Source organism: Sciurus vulgaris, assembly GCF_902686455.1.
Source record: "Sciurus vulgaris genome assembly, chromosome: 11".
Lineage (NCBI taxonomy): Eukaryota > Metazoa > Chordata > Mammalia > Rodentia > Sciuridae > Sciurus > Sciurus vulgaris.
Genome location: NC_136472.1, coordinates 118,623,941 through 118,642,198, shown reverse-complemented (window position 1 = coordinate 118,642,198; position 18,258 = coordinate 118,623,941). Strand labels below are relative to the sequence as shown.

The window sequence follows — 18,258 nt, the reverse complement described above, 5'->3', positions numbered from 1 at the left end:
GGTATAAAGACTGAAGTCTTGGAGAAGAGGAAATCTCTGAGCCAGACAAGATGACAGCATCCATTCTTGGCCTGGGACATGCATAGTGCAAGCCTGCCAAGCTCCCCAGGGAGGAAGTTTAATTGGTATGAAGTTTACCTAAGAAGGAATAGTGCGCTGATTATCCCTGGAGCACAGCTGATCCACAGCATCTTTTTGTGATGGCTCATGATCACCATAGAGATAAGGATGTGTCAAAGAGACTATGAACCTCACCTGAGAATTGTCCCTTTGGGTAACACAGCCATATTTTCCACTTTTGAAATCAGACAAGACATCAGGAAAAAAGTTAATCACTCCCTGCAAAAGAAGTCTTCAATCTAGAGTGTCAGGTTTATTTATTTTGGAAATTAATTTTTGGATAAATAGAATGACTTAAAGAATGATGCCCCATCAAAGCAGAAACAACTTTAATAGACGCACTTGGATAAAATTCTGAGTATGTATCACAATGTAGAAACACTATTTTTATCAATGAGGAATCTAAGGCCAAGGCAATACCTCCTGAGTTATCAAACACATTTTAAGTTCTATTTAAAAAGAGGTTGTTTCTGTAATATTTTCTTCTTTGTTTTCAACTATGCAAGAAAAAAATAACAGTGCTCATCAAAGACTGAGAATTCTGTAAGCTTTGAATTCTGCCTTATGATTCAAAGTTTAGTCGTAAAATTGGTAAGTAGCCAAAAATGTAAAACCCCAGTATTTTTCATTGTTGAGCATTTTGGGAGTGATTACAATGCATTTGTGCTCACAGTTTTGATTTTCTTCATTCTTCTGTAATTTTGGGTTGCCTTAGTCAACATTGAATAGTTTCATTAAGGACTCTACATTCTTTAAAACCATAAATGAATAAAGTGCTTTATTCAAAACCTTGATATTATGATAAAGCATCCAACTCAGTTTCAACTGAGTTTTGCAATGGAAAAGAGTGTTTCTTTCAGAGACCCAAAATGAAAATTGTTACACATATGTCTGCATGACAGAAACATCTTGGAATTTAGTGAAAACGTGCTCCTTTTCTTACTGGAGAGATGCAAGTCTTCAACCAGATTTCCTGACATTTCTTCATAGCTTTTTCTTACTTTTCTCCTTGAAAAAATAATTCTGGGACATTCAGTCTCCTTACTGAAAGAAAAAAAATTGAGTCTGAGATCAGAGTAATAGAAATCTCAGAAACATTAAGAACAATTTCACACTATGCACTAATTTCTACTTTAGAGGCACAATTGTTTGTTTCATAATAAGTATATATTTGTATTCAATTCACTCCTGAAAAATTCAACACCAGAGACCCTGTGTAGATCACTTTACTACATAATTAGATCTAATATTTCTTGCATATTTCAAAATACATTATGAGATGATTTGAACATGCTTTAGCAGGAATGTGTGTAATTATTTAATATCCTGAAAGGAGAAGTAACAAAATATTATAAACAGGAAAATATATATATAAATAGGAATGGAGTTGAGAAAAGAAATGATACTCTGTCCATCAATACATTAGTTTAGTATGTATTAGATTATTCATATGACTAGGGTGGCATCATCTAGACAGGACAAAGGAACGGAAGGAGAGCACCAGCAATGGTCGGCCACTGCTCCTTACTCCAACTGCTGCTGACTGTATGTAGGAAGACAGTTTTCCCTCAGCCATCCAGGATGTACATTGCTTTATAGATTGTACTGAAATAGAAATTCTTTGATGATCTGAGAACTGAATGTTTGGAGATGTGTAGGTCCACGTGAGTCCATGTATGTGTGTGTAACTGTGTGTCTGCATATATGTTAGGTAAGGAGAGACATACTTGAATAAAGGATTGGTATGCTAGGTAGAAATTACCCTGAATTATATTTTCAAATTTCATTGCAAAATAAAAATATTTGCTCCATTTTTGAACTTTAATTGATTTCACATGAATTCACACTTTTTTCTAATTGGCTGAGTTTGGTATTGAAATAAGGATGAACCCCTTCTCCTGAGAGCCTGCCTTCAATGTGAAGGGCATGCATAAAATATAGATGACAACTGAACCACAGAAAAAGCAGTTGCCATATTTCATACAAAATATGCTCTCTATAAATACTAGGTTTGCCTTCCTATGTGCAGGGTCAGAGTCCTCCATATGAGAAGAAATGCTAAATGTGAGCCTTGTGACAACCTTCTTCCTCACCGGCCTTCCCCACGCTCCAGCACTGGACACCATGCTCTTTGGCATCTTCCTGGTGATCTACATTCTCACTGTGCTGGGGAACCTCCTCATCCTGCTGGTGATCAGGGTGGATTCCCACCTCCACACCCCCATGTACTACTTCCTCACCAACCTGTCCTTCATTGATATGTGGTTCTCCACTGTCACGGTGCCCAAAATGCTGATGGCCTTGGTGACCCCGGGCGGCAGGGCCATCTCCTTCTACAGCTGTGTGGCCCAGCTCTATTCCTTCCACTTCCTGGGGAGCACCGAGTGTTTCCTCTACACGGTCATGTCATATGATCGCTACCTGGCCATCAGTTACCCACTCAGGTACTCCAGCATGATGAGCAGGAGAGTGTGTGCCCTGCTGGCCGCGGGCACCTGGCTCAGTGGCTCCCTGCACTCTGCCGTCCAGACCACCCTGACATTCCGCTTGCCCTACTGTGGGCCCAGCCAGGTCCAGCATTACTTCTGTGATGCACCACCCATCCTCAAGCTGGCCTGTGCTGACACCTCAGCCAACGAGATGGTCATCTTTGTGAATATTGGGGTGGTGGCCTCAGGCTGCTTTCTGCTGATAGTTCTGTCCTACGTGTCCATTGTTTGCTCCATCCTGAGGATCCGCACCTCAGAGGGCAGACACAGAGCCTTTCAGACCTGCGCCTCCCACTGCATTGTGGTCCTTTGTTTCTTTGGCCCTGGTCTTTTCATCTACCTGCGACCAGGTTCTAAGCATGCTGTGGACGGAGTTGTGGCTGTTTTCTACACTGTGCTGACACCGCTTCTCAACCCTGTTGTGTACACCCTGAGGAACAAGGAGGTGAAGAAAGCTCTGTCAAAGCTGAAAAACGGGTCAGTGTTTATTCAGAGCAAATAATACAGTAAGGCCCAAATTCCTCATTTCTTTTAAACTTTATAATTAAACTTGCAGCATGAATTTGGCACTTGAAAGAGGAATTCCTAATATCTACTTAATTTTTGAGGGATTGCTAATAAATTTTCTATTTTTTCTTGCATAACATGTGTCAGGATCCCATTTAAAACACCTGTCAAATGACAACAATCTATGAAGAATAAAATCTCATCTTGCTTTTATGTTCCATGAAGTAAATCATTAGAAAGGGGTTTATTTTTACCATGTAAATATTTTCCAGAATTTTTATGTAGTATAATATTCTTATAGTTCATCTCATTTAAGTAAATGCTTTAAAAATATTTCTGTTTGTATTTTTAACTTTCTATATTGAAAAAATTATTTATAATATTTATAATTCACCATATACTTTAGTATCCATATGATAAAATTTTTTACTTTAGAAAACAGTAGATGAGCCAAGCATGGTGGCACATGCCTGTAATCCCAGCAGCTCGGGAGGCTGGGGCAAGAGGATCACAAGTTCAAAGCCAGCCTCAGCAACTTAGTGAGACACTAAGAAACTCAGCAGTACTCATCTCTAAATAAAATATAAAAAGGGCTGAAGATGTATATTAGTGGTTAAGTGACCCTGGGTTCAATCCTTGCTACCAAAAGTAAAAAAAAAAGAAAAAAAGAAAATACTAGACAAAAAAATTTTTGATTCCCACAAAGAATGCCTTTATTCACTTTTCTGAGCTAATGAAAACTGCATAAGTTTAATTTTTTTACTTTGGCTTCCAAGATTTTTGATAGTAAATATTCATCCTTTTATGCACCATATGCATTGCATGTATTGTATTAGTCACAGATAACAACTATTGAGATTTTTCTTCTATATTTATAAAACTCTTGATCTTTTATCCTAAATGAAATGTGTCTATTTCAATGATCTTAAGCTTATTTTTGGAAGAAATCAGGGGACAAATACTAAATATACTAAAAATGAGTAAATAACCTTAGAGAGAAAAATATACAATCAAAAATATTGAGAGCATCCCCAAATTTATATTAAATTACAAGGCAATACTTCCCATGTAATTATACTATGTCTATGAATCACATTTGCTTGACTTAAAATATAAAATGGACTATAGACACTATCTGGGGAGATAAGACTTGGGTAATGAACCTCACATATATTAAAAATATAAAGCAACTTCTCTAAAAATAAATGCTTTAATTAAATGCCACTTGTACCCTGTTAATGGAATACACACCAACTCTCCCTAGCAGACCAAGAAGAGAAAGTTGGTAAGCCAGTACTGAAGAGCATCTCTCACATTTACACCAGCTTAATCTCAGAGATGCTTGAGCAAGAACACACCTACTGTGCCAGCTTGCCATAACTGCAACTAAGTTATATTGTGAGGCTGTGCTGAAAAAAGATAACACGAACTTGACCTACATAAATCATGCATGAAACAGTTAATATATGTACAAAGCTAATTATTGATTTTTATTCCAGTAAACCAGATTGACAAGAACCCACTATATAATCCAATTCATTTTGCAAAGGAGAAACTAATATAGAGATAAGCAATCACTTAGGCATTGGATTCACTTTGATTTTTTTCTAATTCCTGATAACACCACACTATTTTATTTAATTTATAATTAACATAAGTGTTCTGGGACATTGATTGAGTGGTAGGTACATGATAAACATTAGATGGACAAAAGAACAGCAAAGTCTGTATACACCAAGGTCACTGATAGGCAATGCAGGAGAACAAATGTAGCATCATGAAGGGCACATTGTGGTAAATGTCCAAAGAGATTCATTATAGTTTTACATTGAAATTATGCTAACAGATTCAAATATAATAATGTGTATTGCACAAAACCATGTTGAAGTTAATATAAATTTTTAATGATAATACCCATGTTATGTTTCATTGAAAAGATTACTAAAACAATGGTAGAAATACATAAGTTTATAAAAAGTACTATAGAGTTCTTCTCTACTTTGCCTATTTTCCTCCAATGGTAACAAATTGCAAAATCACAATGTAATATCACAACTAATATTGACATTAACATAATCCACAGATCTCATTCAGGGAGGTGATTTAAAATAACTATGATTAATATTAAGAACTCTAATAGAAAAAATTAAGCAACGTGAAAGAACAGATGAGTATTAATGTAGATGGAAACTTGACAGTAGAATCAAAAGAATATGCTATAATCAAAAACTATATAAAACCAGGTATAGTGGCAATTGCCTGTAATTCCAGCTTATCAAGAAACTGAGGCAAGAGGATCACAAATACAAGACCAGTTTTGGCAATTTAGCAAGGCCCTCTCTCAAAATAAAAAATAAAAAGTGCTGGGGGTGTGGCTCTGTCACAGAGTGCCCCTGTTTTCAGTCCCCAGTACTGAAAACAAAGCAAAACAAACAAACAAAAACTCATTATTAATGGAAAAGAAGAGTTTCTTTATGAGCTTAAAATCTGCTCCATCTGTCAACAATTTTTAGTTTAAATAATGGCAGCTGGGTAGGAGTAGACCTATAATAGTAAAGAATCCTTGCAGTCTACCCAGAAAAACATTTTTGAACACAATAGAAAGCACACCAGCCATCCCTGCATTCCACTCTTTATTTTTTCCACATAAATAGAACTCCTTTGTTCTTTAAACATAAATGGAATTTTAACCACATAAAATGTAGAGGAACATAAATTTACCAAAACACTTGAACATTTACCCATAACAGTTGTTTATATTTCCTAAAGAAAACATAGGAATGTAGAAAGAAAACCAAATAATTAATAAGGCATATCATCGCAACAAATGAAGAAATATTTAGAACTTTATAATCATCCTCAAAAAAATGTTCTTTAGAATTTTTTATTCTTTATGCTTTATGACAGTAGAGCAAATTTGAAATAGCTTAGTACATTGATTCAGCCACATCAATATTTATAGCAGCTCAGTTCACAATAGCTAAGCTATGGAACCAACCTAGGTGCTCGTCAACAGATGAATAGATAAAGAAAATGTGGTATATATACACAATGGTTTATTGCTCAGCCATAAAAAGAATGATATTTGCCAGAAAATGAATCTGGAGACTATTATGCTAAGCAAAATAAGCCCACCTTGCACTCTTAATGCTGAGTGAACTTGGTATGGGTTCTGTCAGTAAAGTCTGATGACTATACATCAGGCAGCCTGTAATGGTGTTGACACCTTCTGTGTTGACACTCTGAACTTTGCCCACGGTGAATGGCTGGGCACCCCTCACTGAACTTTGAACCACTCTAAGACCATGTCAGAGGAATAACAAACTCTCAAGGTTTGTTCATTAACATTTCACCTCATAAAAGTCTCTGTCTTCGCTTTAGGTGCTATCAGCAGGATGTCTGACCGCTCCAGGCTGTAACTGCACAAATCTCAATCAAATTTTCAAAATTCCATTTTGGGTTTCCACTGCTTCTGCCAACTGTGAATAAATTGGATAGATTAGATGACACAGAACCTTCAGGGCTTCACGATATTCTTTTCAGTCTAATATCCATGCAACCCAGTTGCTTTTGGTAGTATGGTTATCAAACATCTGAAAATAAAGACCATAATATAAAAATATTTTTTCAAAGATAACTTTGAAAGGGGGAATAATAACACTCATTTTGAAAGGTCCTATTCTACCAAGGATAAGGACAAGATATACTTTTGTTTTAACAATTTTGCCCATTGTAAGAAAAGTTGAGTCTCACTATAAATGTTTGAAATAACACCTTAATGCAGTCCACCTAATGCTCCCTTTTCCCTAGCAACAGGAGCAGAGTAGAAGGTCACCTTCTTTCTACAGCTGGTTGGGTGAAGATCCTGGTCAATATGTATGCACAGTCTGAACCCTGAGATTTTTAAGAAATAAAAACAAATGTAAATTTTTTTTGTTCTCTTGTGCATGAATTTTTTTCTCACCAGAATTAAAAAATTCAAAATACAAGACTATTTGGCCTGGGAAACAAGCTCTATAAATTTCCAACTTCTCCCAAAACATACAAACTTTACATTATTCATATTCTACATGTGAAATATTTTAAGTTATATTGTTGGAGCTTGCCTGTGTTTTTTTATGTGTGATTCTCTTCACCTTCAGTTGTTGATTCACTCCACCTAATCTGTGTTGGATGTGGTGGGGTTTAGTATGGCACCTCATATATACTTTGTAACACGTTAAAATCCATCCATTTATTATGGAACTCAACAGTTCTAAGTATAAATCCTGTTTTAAAGCTCTGTGTGTTCCATACCTGAAGTTTAGTAATCAATTAGTTAAAATGGTGGAGATATTGCATTGATTAATTATTGACAAAACAGTACTGAACTGCAGACTTCCTTAACAGGACTCCCATAGCACAAGAAATAAAAGCAAGAATCAATAACTGGGATAGATTCAAACTAAAAAGCTTTCTCTCAGCAAAGGAAACTATCAGCAATGTGAAGAAAGAGCCTACAGAGTAGGAGAATATCTTTGCCAATCATACTTCAGATAGAGCACTAATCTCCAGAGTCTATAAAGAACTCAAAAAACTCTACTCCAAGAATTCAAATAATCCAGTTGACAAATGGGCTAAGGAAATGAATAGACACTTCACAGAAGAAGATCTACAAGCAATCAACAAACATATGGAAAAATGTTCAACATCTCTAGTAATAAGAAAAATGCAAATCACAACCACCCTAAGATTCCATCTCACCCCAATTAGAATGGCGATTATCAAGAATATGAGCAACAACAGGTGTTGGCGAGGATGTGGAGAGAAAGGTACACTCATACATTGCTGGTGGGGCTGCAAATTAGTGCAGCCACTCTGGAAAGCAGTGTGGAGATTCCTTAGAAAACTTGGAATGGACCCTCCATTTGACCCAGCTATCCCACTCCTTGGCCTATATCGAAAGGAGTTAAAATCAGCATACTACAGAGATACAGCCACATCAATGTTCATAGCTGCTCAATTCACAATAGCCAGATTGTGAAACCAACCTAGATGCCCTTCAATTGATGAGTGGATAAAGAAACTGTGGTATATATATACAATGGAATATTACTCAGCCATAAAGAATGATAAAATGATGACATTTGCAGGCAAATGGATGAAATTGGAGAATATCATGCTAAGTGAGATAAGCCAATCTCAAAGAGCCAAAGGACGAATGATATCACTAATAATTGGATGATGACACATAATGAGGGGAGGGAAGGGTTAGTGTTAGGGTTAGAGTTAGGGTTAGGGAGGGGGGCAAGTATGGAGGAAGGAAGCACTGTATAGAGGGAAAAGAGGGGTGGGAGGGGTGGGGGGAAGGGAAAAAATAACAGAATGAATCAAACAACATTACTCTATGTAAATTTATGATTACACAAATGGTATGCCTTTACGCCATGTACAAACAGAGAAACAACATGTATCCCATTTGTTTACCATAAAATTAAAAAAAAAGAAAGAAAACAGTCCTGGTAGCCCTGGGAGCATAATAATGACACAATGAAGTTTACAAAATGAGGTTATCCTAATTATTATTTGATAATGAAAAGATTCATTACTGAACTGTTAAAATCATACCTTATTTTCTTTATTCTCCAGAGTTTTTGCTAATGTTTTCTGTCACCCTACCTGCCTCATCTTTTTCTGTTTATCTCTTCTCTTACTCTATCTTCAACTGCTTGAAGAAGACATGGCCGAGGAAGGAGCACAGGCAGACCCTTAGACTTTCACGTATCTTTTTTTTAGGCTAGTCATGGTGCCTATGAGAAGTAGCAGAACTGAAGAGGAAAAATATTGTTAATCTGCAAGATCTGACAGAGTTTGAAGGAAACGCCTTTTTTTCCAAAGGCAAGTCCCTGGAAAAGAAAAATTATGGGCTCAAGCCAAGAAAGTAAAATGTAGTTTATTTTAAGAATCCTACATTGATATATAAAATGCAGGTAACTGCACAAAAATATGTGCTTTGTTAATTCACTTGTTATTCATATTCATTAATAAACCTATCCTCCCCAAACAGAAAGTTCCTAAAATTATATGAAAATAACTTGGAGTTTAACATCATGTGCTTTGTTTACAGATAGTCTAAGATTAGAATTTGACCATATTCCTCAATAAGTGTGTGAATTTATATAACAGCACGTGTCTCTTAGCATTTATTGTAAGAGTAGATTAATATAACATTTGTAAAGTGTAACTAATTGCAAGCTCAATTACGTTTATTGGTTTGTTTCTGAATAACAGTGTGATTTTATTGTTTCATGTATTTAATTATAGTTAAATTCTTGAAAAATATAAATAAACATGAGAACATCAAATTTACCAAAGGATTTATCATCCTTAAAAATACTATGTAACACTGGCAACAAAAGTAAAAATAAACAAATGTGGTACGTCGAACAAAAGATTCTGCACAGCAAAGGAAACACCAGAAATAAAAAGGCGGAAAAAAAACTCTACAAATGACATACCTGATAAAAACTTAATATCCAAAATATACAAGGAACTCATACAACTCAATAGCAATAAAAGAAAAAAATAAGTTGGCACCGGGCGGCACACTTGTAATCCTAGCAGCTCAGGAGGCTGAGGCAGGAGGATCGTGAGGTCAAAGACAGACTCAGTAAAAGTGAGGCACTAAGCAACTCAGTGAGACCCTGTCTCTAAATAAAATATAAAATTGGGCTGGGGATGTGGTTCAGTAGCCAAGGGCCCCTGAATTCAATCCCTGGTAATCACCCCCCACAAGAAAAAGAAAAAAGAAGATAACTTTTAAATGGGCAAAATTTTTGAATAGACATTTTTCCAAAGAAGACATACAAATTGCCAACAGGCATATGAAACCCTGTTCCAACAGCACTGATCATCAGGGAAGTGAAAAATCAAAACGCTGAAATATCTCTCACACCTATAATGGTGGCAGTAATCAAAAAGTCTACAGTGTAGTCCATTAAATAGAGATGTTCACAAGTATGGACTTTGTGTGTGCTGGTTATGTAATTATGCATCATGTTTGGGGTGGTATCTTATTTGTTCCAGTCTTACTTTTCTAACTGTAATACGTGAGAAATAGAAAGTTTGGTGGTCCATTTTCAGAATACAGTATTTAGCCTAAAACGTAAAATTGGTATGAAAGAAAGGCAGCTGGGGTGGGCAGAGGTGGAGGGGGCGATAGAGCAGAATGGAAAGTTGCAAGCAGTTACTTCGTATGATTGCACCATAACCTATGAATGTGGCAGATCTAAAGTCCGTGCACCCCAACAGCCCCTTGACAAACAGACAGTGGGAGAAGGAGTCAGCCTTACCAAAAAAGATAGAAATATCTCTGTTAAGAAACAATAACTTCATAAAGCAGTAAGATGTGTGTACTTGTCAGAATGCACTCACCACAAGATGACTTTCTAGCCACAGGAGAACAAACAGAAGTGGAAACAACTAGAGGTATATTTCTTTAAATAACCCAGTAGGAGACAGTAAAATCTAGGCAACGTTTGGAAAGACTGTGCATCCACAGTACTCAGCCACTGAGGAACCAAGCAAGGAACCTCGCACTTGGCCATAAAATGTTGATTATACCTATTCTGGGTATGCCTGTTTCCCCCATATACCTGATCTTGCAAGACATCCAATCTTGCAACACCATCATTAAAGCAAAATCTCACTTTTTGCTATAGTTTGTGTCTCTTAGTCCATTCTTTGGGTTTGGACAGGTGAATGTTTTTCTCATATAACAGAAAGATGTTGAAATGCTGCAATGACAATTATCTGATTATATATTCTCTTTTCTGCTTTTTAAATAAAAAATCACCCTTGGCCACTCCCTATAATGTGGGTCATCCTTGTCCCAGAGTGGGCAGAAGTTTGCCAAATTTCCAAGACTATTAAGTAGCAGCAGAAGGAAATATCTGAACTATGTGATCAGCCACCACAATCTAAAAGAAAAATCCTATGCAAAATATGAACATCTTATAAGGTAGGATAAGGTATTCCTGGTCAGATTATGTGATGAAGGTTAGAGGAATCTGTTGTTTTATTCATCCTGAACCCATTCACCAACATATAATTTTTATAGGTCTCTTTCAAAGTGAAAACCATTCTCAGTTTGTCTGGGTAGTGGGAGTCACAGAGATTGCTGAAAACAAGATTGATACTTTCCTAAGTGGAAACAATCAACTTGGTCAAGAAGTGCTAGTAAAAAAGATTAGCCACTTTGGGAACCTCATATTTTACATACTGACACAAACATACAGCAGCTGTAAGAGATAAAAAGTCATTCGCTTAATTTCAGCAAAAATAAATGACCTCTGATACTTATTTCTATCCTTGAGCATTATCCCAATAACTGTAAAAATCCAAACTTTACATGCAAGAAAAATAACCCCATAAAGAAAGCAATTCAAATACATGAATAATTTACCACTTAGTATCTAAGGTGAAATTAGAAAATTTACTTTTGAAAGAGAACTTGCAAACAAATGAGTCTAGATATCAGAATGTCCAGAATTAACAAAAAATCTAATTCTGATGTTTAGAATTCTTTAAAAAATCCATGGAAGAAATATTCATGAGTAGATGGTTTCCAACATTGTTTAACACTGAAAACTACACATGCAATAAATTGTATGTGAATAAATTATGTATTATTAATTTTGAAAATATGAAAGTTCTACTGCATAGCATTTACTCGCTCTGAGAATGGACCACTTGGTCCTTCAGCTTCAACAGAGCTTTCTTCACCTCCTTGTTCCTCAGGGTGTACACAACAGGGTTGAGAAGCGGTGTCAGCACAGTGTAGAAAACAGCCACAACTCCGTCCATGAGGTCCCTGGAGCCAGGTCTCAGGTAAATGAAAACACAGGGCACAAAGAAACAAAGGACCACAATGCAGTGGGAGGCGCAGGTCTGAAAGGCTCTGTGTCTGCCCTCTGAGGTGCGGATCCTCAGGATGGAGCAGACAATGGACACGTAGGACAGAACTATCAGCAGAAAGCAGCCTGAGGCCACCACCCCAATGTTCACAAAGATGACCATCTCAATGGCTGAAGTGTCAGCACAGGCCAGCTTGAGGATGGGTGGTGCATCACAGAAGTAATGCTGGACCTGGCTGGGCCCACAGTAGGGCAAGCGGAATGTCAGGGTGGTCTGGACGGCAGAGTGCAGGGAGCCACTGAGCCAGGTGCCCGCGGCCAGCAGGGCACACACTCTCCCGCTCATCATGCTGGAGTACCTGAGTGGGTAACTGATGGCCAGGTAGCGATCATATGACATGACCGTGTAGAGGAAACACTCGGTGCTCCCCAGGAAGTGGAAGGAATAGAGCTGGGCCACACAGCTGTAGAAGGAGATGGCCCTGCCGCCCGGGGTCACCAAGGCCATCAGCATTTTGGGCACCGTGACAGTGGAGAACCACATATCAATGAAGGACAGGTTGGTGAGGAAGTAGTACATGGGGGTGTGGAGGTGGGAATCCACCCTGATCACCAGCAGGATGAGGAGGTTCCCCAGCACAGTGAGAATGTAGATCACCAGGAAGATGCCAAAGAGCATGGTGTCCAGTGCTGGAGCATGGGGAAGGCCGGTGAGGAAGAAGGTTGTCACAAGGCTCACATTTAGCATTTCTTCTCACTCTTGGTCACTCTGCCTGTGGACATATGAGGAGCACCCAACCTTTAGCACTTCACTGAGAACTGAGAATCCATTCTCTATGTGGCAACTGCATCATCCATGGTGGAACATTCCACAGTTGTACCCAAGTTTGCTTGTTGTAAAGCCTTGGTAAATGTGTTGGAATGGTCTAACATCTCTGTCACACACAAGTGCATGCAGGGAGAGAGAGAGAGAGAGGAGAGAGAGAGAGAGAGAGAGGAGAGAGAGAGAGAGAGAGAGAGGGAGGGAGGGAGGGAGGGAGGGAGGGAGAAGAAAGGAACAGAAAATCATACCTTTGTATTGGTATGCTAGTCTGATTTCTATTACTGTAAGTTACCAGATAGAATCATCTTATGAACAATGGTTTATTTTTTCTCACAGTTGGTTTTTTCAGTCTATGATTTATTGATTCAATTGATTTTGTCCCTGTGTGATGCAGCCCATCATGCAAGTAATCCATGGCAAGATCATTCACCTCATGGCCAGGACACAAAACAAAGAGGTCAGTGGCCTCTTACTAGACCCTCCCACTTAGAGCTCCCACCACCTCCCAATAGTTCCCAGGATGGGACCAAACCCTTAATATGTTTTCCTTTGAGGGACACTTATCCAAACTATAGCAATTAATGTATTATAAGTTACCGCAAATTTAGTAAGTTAAAACATACAAATTTACTGTCCCACTCTTTATGTGCGTGACATCAGCTGGGGCTTCTGCTGAAGTTCTCATCAAGCTTTAATCAAGGTATGCACTGGAGATGTAATCTCATATGAAGCATGGGATTCTACTGCAATCTTATTACGGTTGCTAGCAGAATTTAATTCCTTGCAATTTTATGAATGAGGTCCCAGTTTTCTTGATGGTTGTTGCAGAGTATATCATGTTAGGCATTTAGAGGCCACTGTGTTCTAGGATGGCCCAGCCATCTGCCCTACTCACACCATGGAAGGGACCTCTTTAAAGCCAGCAGGAGACCTTCTCTCTGCTTTACTATGACAAAGTGTTATGATGATAGAATATAATCAATGGAGTGAAGTTCCATCACATCCACAAGGGTCCAGGACACTCAAAAAGAGATGATAATAAAACATAATACGTACCAACTGGCAGAAGACTTGGAGGATATTTGGAATTCCACCTAGTACATTCTATTTTTTCTCCAAAATTCATGAGGAAATCTGGAGAACCAAAAATTTAATTTTTGATGACAACGAATGTTTCAAAAGTCTACAATAAATTTAAATCATTCTCTAGGATTCTCATATGTTATCTCACATTAATTACCAAGAAGTTATTAAAAATATAATACACAAAAAGTACTTAGTACAGTGCTTGGGCATGTCATAACTGCTTAATAAGTGAAAATGTGTCATACAGCATGTGCCCTGTGAAAACATTGCAGAATTGTTTTTGAGCTTAGAATAACTTAATTTTCTGTGTGTTCACAGAGATTCTCAATTTTCAAGATAGGGCTTGAGGAAAATTTTACATGTGGTACTGTTACTGGAGCCCCCACGACTGCCTGCTTATATTAGGGCTTCTCTGTTTTCTCTCAGAGGAAATAAAAATGTCAGTCAGTCACTGTAGTGGGATCTGCCACAACATTCCATAAGATCCTGAAAATACAAAGCCTCAAACCTGACCAATCCCCTGCTTCTCCTCCACTTGAGCATCCCTTATGAGGCTCTAATATCATAAACCTCATATGTATTCTACCAGCTATAATCAATGGGTAGAAAAGAAATTTCTGTCATGTAACCTTCTATCCTCAATATCTAAATATTTCTAATATCAGTTTGTTAGAGGTCAAATTTTGCTCCACACCCATTTCTCTTGTTTCTTGTATTCATACACACAGACAATGCTGTCATAGAAGAAGACAATTCTAGCCAGTCTGTTTCCTCTTTAACATTTACAACCTGAGATAGGAAAAATGGAATGCATACAAGCAGAAGGGACCTATGTCAGCTTCATATCAAGAAAAGTTGGGAATCTGTACAATTGAAATTAGGTGGAAGTGGTTTTGACTTAATACAAATTCCTGCCTGTTATCAATTACTACATTATTTCATATTAATAATTAATAACAAATTATATTAATGGTAGTATAATACTAATAACATTAAAATAACAATCATTACTAATTCTTCTGTAGTAGAGGACCATAAAACCAGTTCACCATTGGAGAAAAAATAGGATCTACTCTGAGTAAAAATGTTTCCAGTTACCAGGAAATATAACTTAAGCAACATGCAAGTTGTGTTTGATCAAATAGGAAAATAAATAGTAGAGACAGAAATATAGTAATCACCAACGTGAAAATCAGGACTTCAACAATGACGAAAAATATATAACTGAAGTATCTACAGAACCAACATGACTTAATCACCAGGATAACTTCATTTTCAGATCTGATGACATATGCAGATGTTCATCAGATAAAGTCCAAGGTAGGCTGAGGGCCAAGACACAAGGAAGGAATCTCAGTCTGGGCCGTGGGAGATGGGAGGATCAACGTTTGACTTTCTCCTCTTCTGTAACAAAGTATTAGCCAATATGGAGCCACCCAATTGCTGTATCAATCTATCCATCTATCCTTCTATCTTCTGTCAAGAGAGACTAGATGATTAAAATCAGGGGAGGTCTAACAATTTCCAAGTGACAACCCAGTGCATGAAATGTGGAGGTAAGCAAAGGATGGAGATCAGGGGAAATAAGTGAAAACTCCATTTTTAAGAACCCACCCCACAGGACAGGATTCATTTCAGTTGTCAAACTCGCCTGAGTTTCTCCTACAAATTTTCTCCTCTCTTCTTTCCTCTCTGTACATGCACAGGCTCAACTTTGCAAGCTGTCACTCCAAGAACAGACACACTGTGTTGAGAAAGAGCAGTCCATTTCTAACCAAGAACCAAACTAACTCAAGTGCAGAGAATGGAAACCAACCAGGCTAAATGGCAGGAGCTGAACTTCACCTGGAGTCTCAGGGGACAGGATTACTTGTGGCTTTCCAGGATCCCTTGATGAGCACAAAACAACAGGAAGAGACCAGTGAAAGCAAGCCTGCACATTTCTCTACCTGTCACTTATTTGCACTCTCTTGGGATAGTTCAAGTCTTCTGGAACTAATTTTCATACCTCAGAGGAGAGCAGTGGGACTTCCCTTCCCTCTCCTGTGATGAAGAGACACTCACAATGGCTTACTCTCAATTAAAATTGCCTAGAATCCATACCAGCATCACTTGTTTGCACTCTCCTGCTCAATGTCTCTGTCTTTCCCACCATCCTTCCATAGAGAGCTGCAGCATGCCAATTCCCAAGCTTCATTGTTGTTGTTTAGAGCCTCACACTCCCTTTTCCCAAAGAAACACCTACAGATACATAATGATTTCCTATTGTGTATATTACATATTTTATTGGTGTCATAATTTTCATTGCCTTTACAAGCATTAGTAAATACTAGTATTGCAAAAACCATATTTTCTTTTGTAAACTAACTCTTCAGGAATTTTATTCATTGTTTTTCTTCTGAGATAGTAGTTTTACCTTATTGTCCGATCTCTTACAAATTGAGAATATTAATTCATGTTTTATTGCAATGCAAAATATGATTTTGTTATTTCTTTTTTTTAATTAAAAATCATAAATTTACATAGGGCAATATTGTTTGATTCATTCTGTTATTTTTTTCCCTTCCCCCACCCCTCCCACCTCTCTTTTCCCTGTATACAGTCCTTCCTTCCTCCATTCTTACCACCCTCCTTATCCCTAACCCTAAACCTAACCCTAACCCTAACGCTAACCCTTCCTACCCCCCCTTATATGTCCTCATCCGCTTATCAGTGAGATCATTCGTCCTTTAGTTTTTTGAGATTGGCTTATCTCACTTAGCATGATATTCTCCAATTTCATCCATTTGCCTGCAAATGCCATAATTTTTTTTTATTGTAAACAAATGGGATACATGTTGCTTATCTGTTTGTACATGGCGTAAAGGCATACCATTTGTGTAATCATAAATTTACATAGAGTAATGTTGTTTGATTCATTGTTATTTTTTTCTCTTCCCCCCTCCCCTCCCACCCCTCTTTTCCCTCTATACAGTGCTTCCTTCCTCCATACTTGCCCCCCTCCCTAACCCTAACTCTAACCCTAACACTAACCCTTCCCTCCCCCCATTATATGTCATCATCCACTTATTAGCGATATCATTTGTCCTTTGGCTTTTTGAGATTGGCTTCTCTCACTTAGCATGATATTCTCCAATTTCATCCCAAATGCCATAATTTTATCATTCTTCATGGCGGAGTAATATTCCATTGTATATATATGCCACAGTTTCTTTATCCATTCATCAACTGAAGGGCATCTAAGTTGGTTCCACAATCTGGCTATAGTGAATTGAGCAGCTATGAACATTGATGTGGCTGTATCTCTATAGTATGCTGATTTTAAGTCCTTTGGGTATAGGCCAAGGAGTGGGATAGCTGGGTCAAATGGTGGTTCCATTCCAAGCTTTCTGAGGAATCTCCATATCGTTATTTCTTAATTGAAGAATTTTTTTGTTTAGATACACATGTATATTTTTAATACTGTTTTAGTTGTACATCTACATATTACCTTTATTTTATTTATTCATTTTTATGTGGTGCTGAAGATCAAATCCAGTGCCTCACACATGCTAGGCAAATGCTTCACAACTGACTCACAAACCTAGCCACGTATATATTTTTTAATGTAGGAAAATTTATCAATTGTTTCTAATTTGTTTTCTGATCTTGATATTTTGCTTTAAAAAGATATTTATTACATAAAAGTTCTATTAATTTTTAATTATGTAACATTTTAATGGTTTAGAGAATTTCCACCCTTATTTAAATCTTCAGTACACTTGGAGTTAATTTTACTTCTGGTATGATTTAAGATTTTAATTTTCTATATAACTTGAAATCATAGCTATAAATGCTTAATTAGTGTCAGGTTTTAAGAAATTTGATTTAAGTTCCCAACTGTTTTTTTTATTTTCTCTGTATGTACTATTTTTTTTATTTTCTCTGTATGTACTAATTTTTACACAGTGGTCAATGGGAAAAAAAAAAAAAAAAAAAAAAAAAAAACCTCCAAAAGTTGTATTTTCAATGTAAGAACTTTACTCCAATGTATCATTTTTGAGGTTAGCCTCTTTTAATTGTTTTCTTTAAAATATTTTTGCCTAAACAAGAATCACAATGATTGCCAGAGTTATATTTGAAATCCTGCTATAATTTATTTTCTGTTGTGCATATTGGAATCAATATTGGGTCAAGATTCATTTTTACTTTTTGTAATATCTCAAAATAAAACCCAAATATCTCCAAATAATTTGTTGAAGAAGTCCACCTTTCTCTACTGTGCACAAGTAAGCTTTGTCATATAAATATATATCTGCCTATATCTTTATTCTCTCTTCTGTCACCTTTTTACTGGTCT

The 18,258-nt window shown here is 37.2% G+C and overlaps 3 protein-coding genes across 7 annotated transcripts in view; 1 reads left to right on the top strand and 2 right to left on the bottom strand.

Moving 5' to 3' along the window:
* Nucleotides 1–18,258, bottom strand: part of LOC306640364 (olfactory receptor 8B3-like) — a gene marked incomplete at both ends in the record, with an annotated part of 204,322 nt that overhangs the window by 107,515 nt on the left and 78,549 nt on the right. The gene's annotated exons all lie outside the window — the stretch shown is intronic.
* On the top strand, nucleotides 2,176–3,111 carry OR10G7 (olfactory receptor family 10 subfamily G member 7; the record flags this gene model as incomplete). The annotated part of the gene is made up of 1 exon (XM_079104535.1): nucleotides 2,176–3,111. The coding sequence occupies one exon, from the start codon at nucleotides 2,176–2,178 to the stop codon at nucleotides 3,109–3,111; it is 936 nt and encodes a 311-aa protein (XP_078960661.1).
* Nucleotides 11,823–12,758, bottom strand: LOC306640342 (olfactory receptor 10G9-like; the record flags this gene model as incomplete). Its single annotated transcript, XM_079104546.1, has 1 exon — nucleotides 11,823–12,758. The coding sequence occupies one exon, from the start codon at nucleotides 12,756–12,758 to the stop codon at nucleotides 11,823–11,825; it is 936 nt and encodes a 311-aa protein (XP_078960672.1).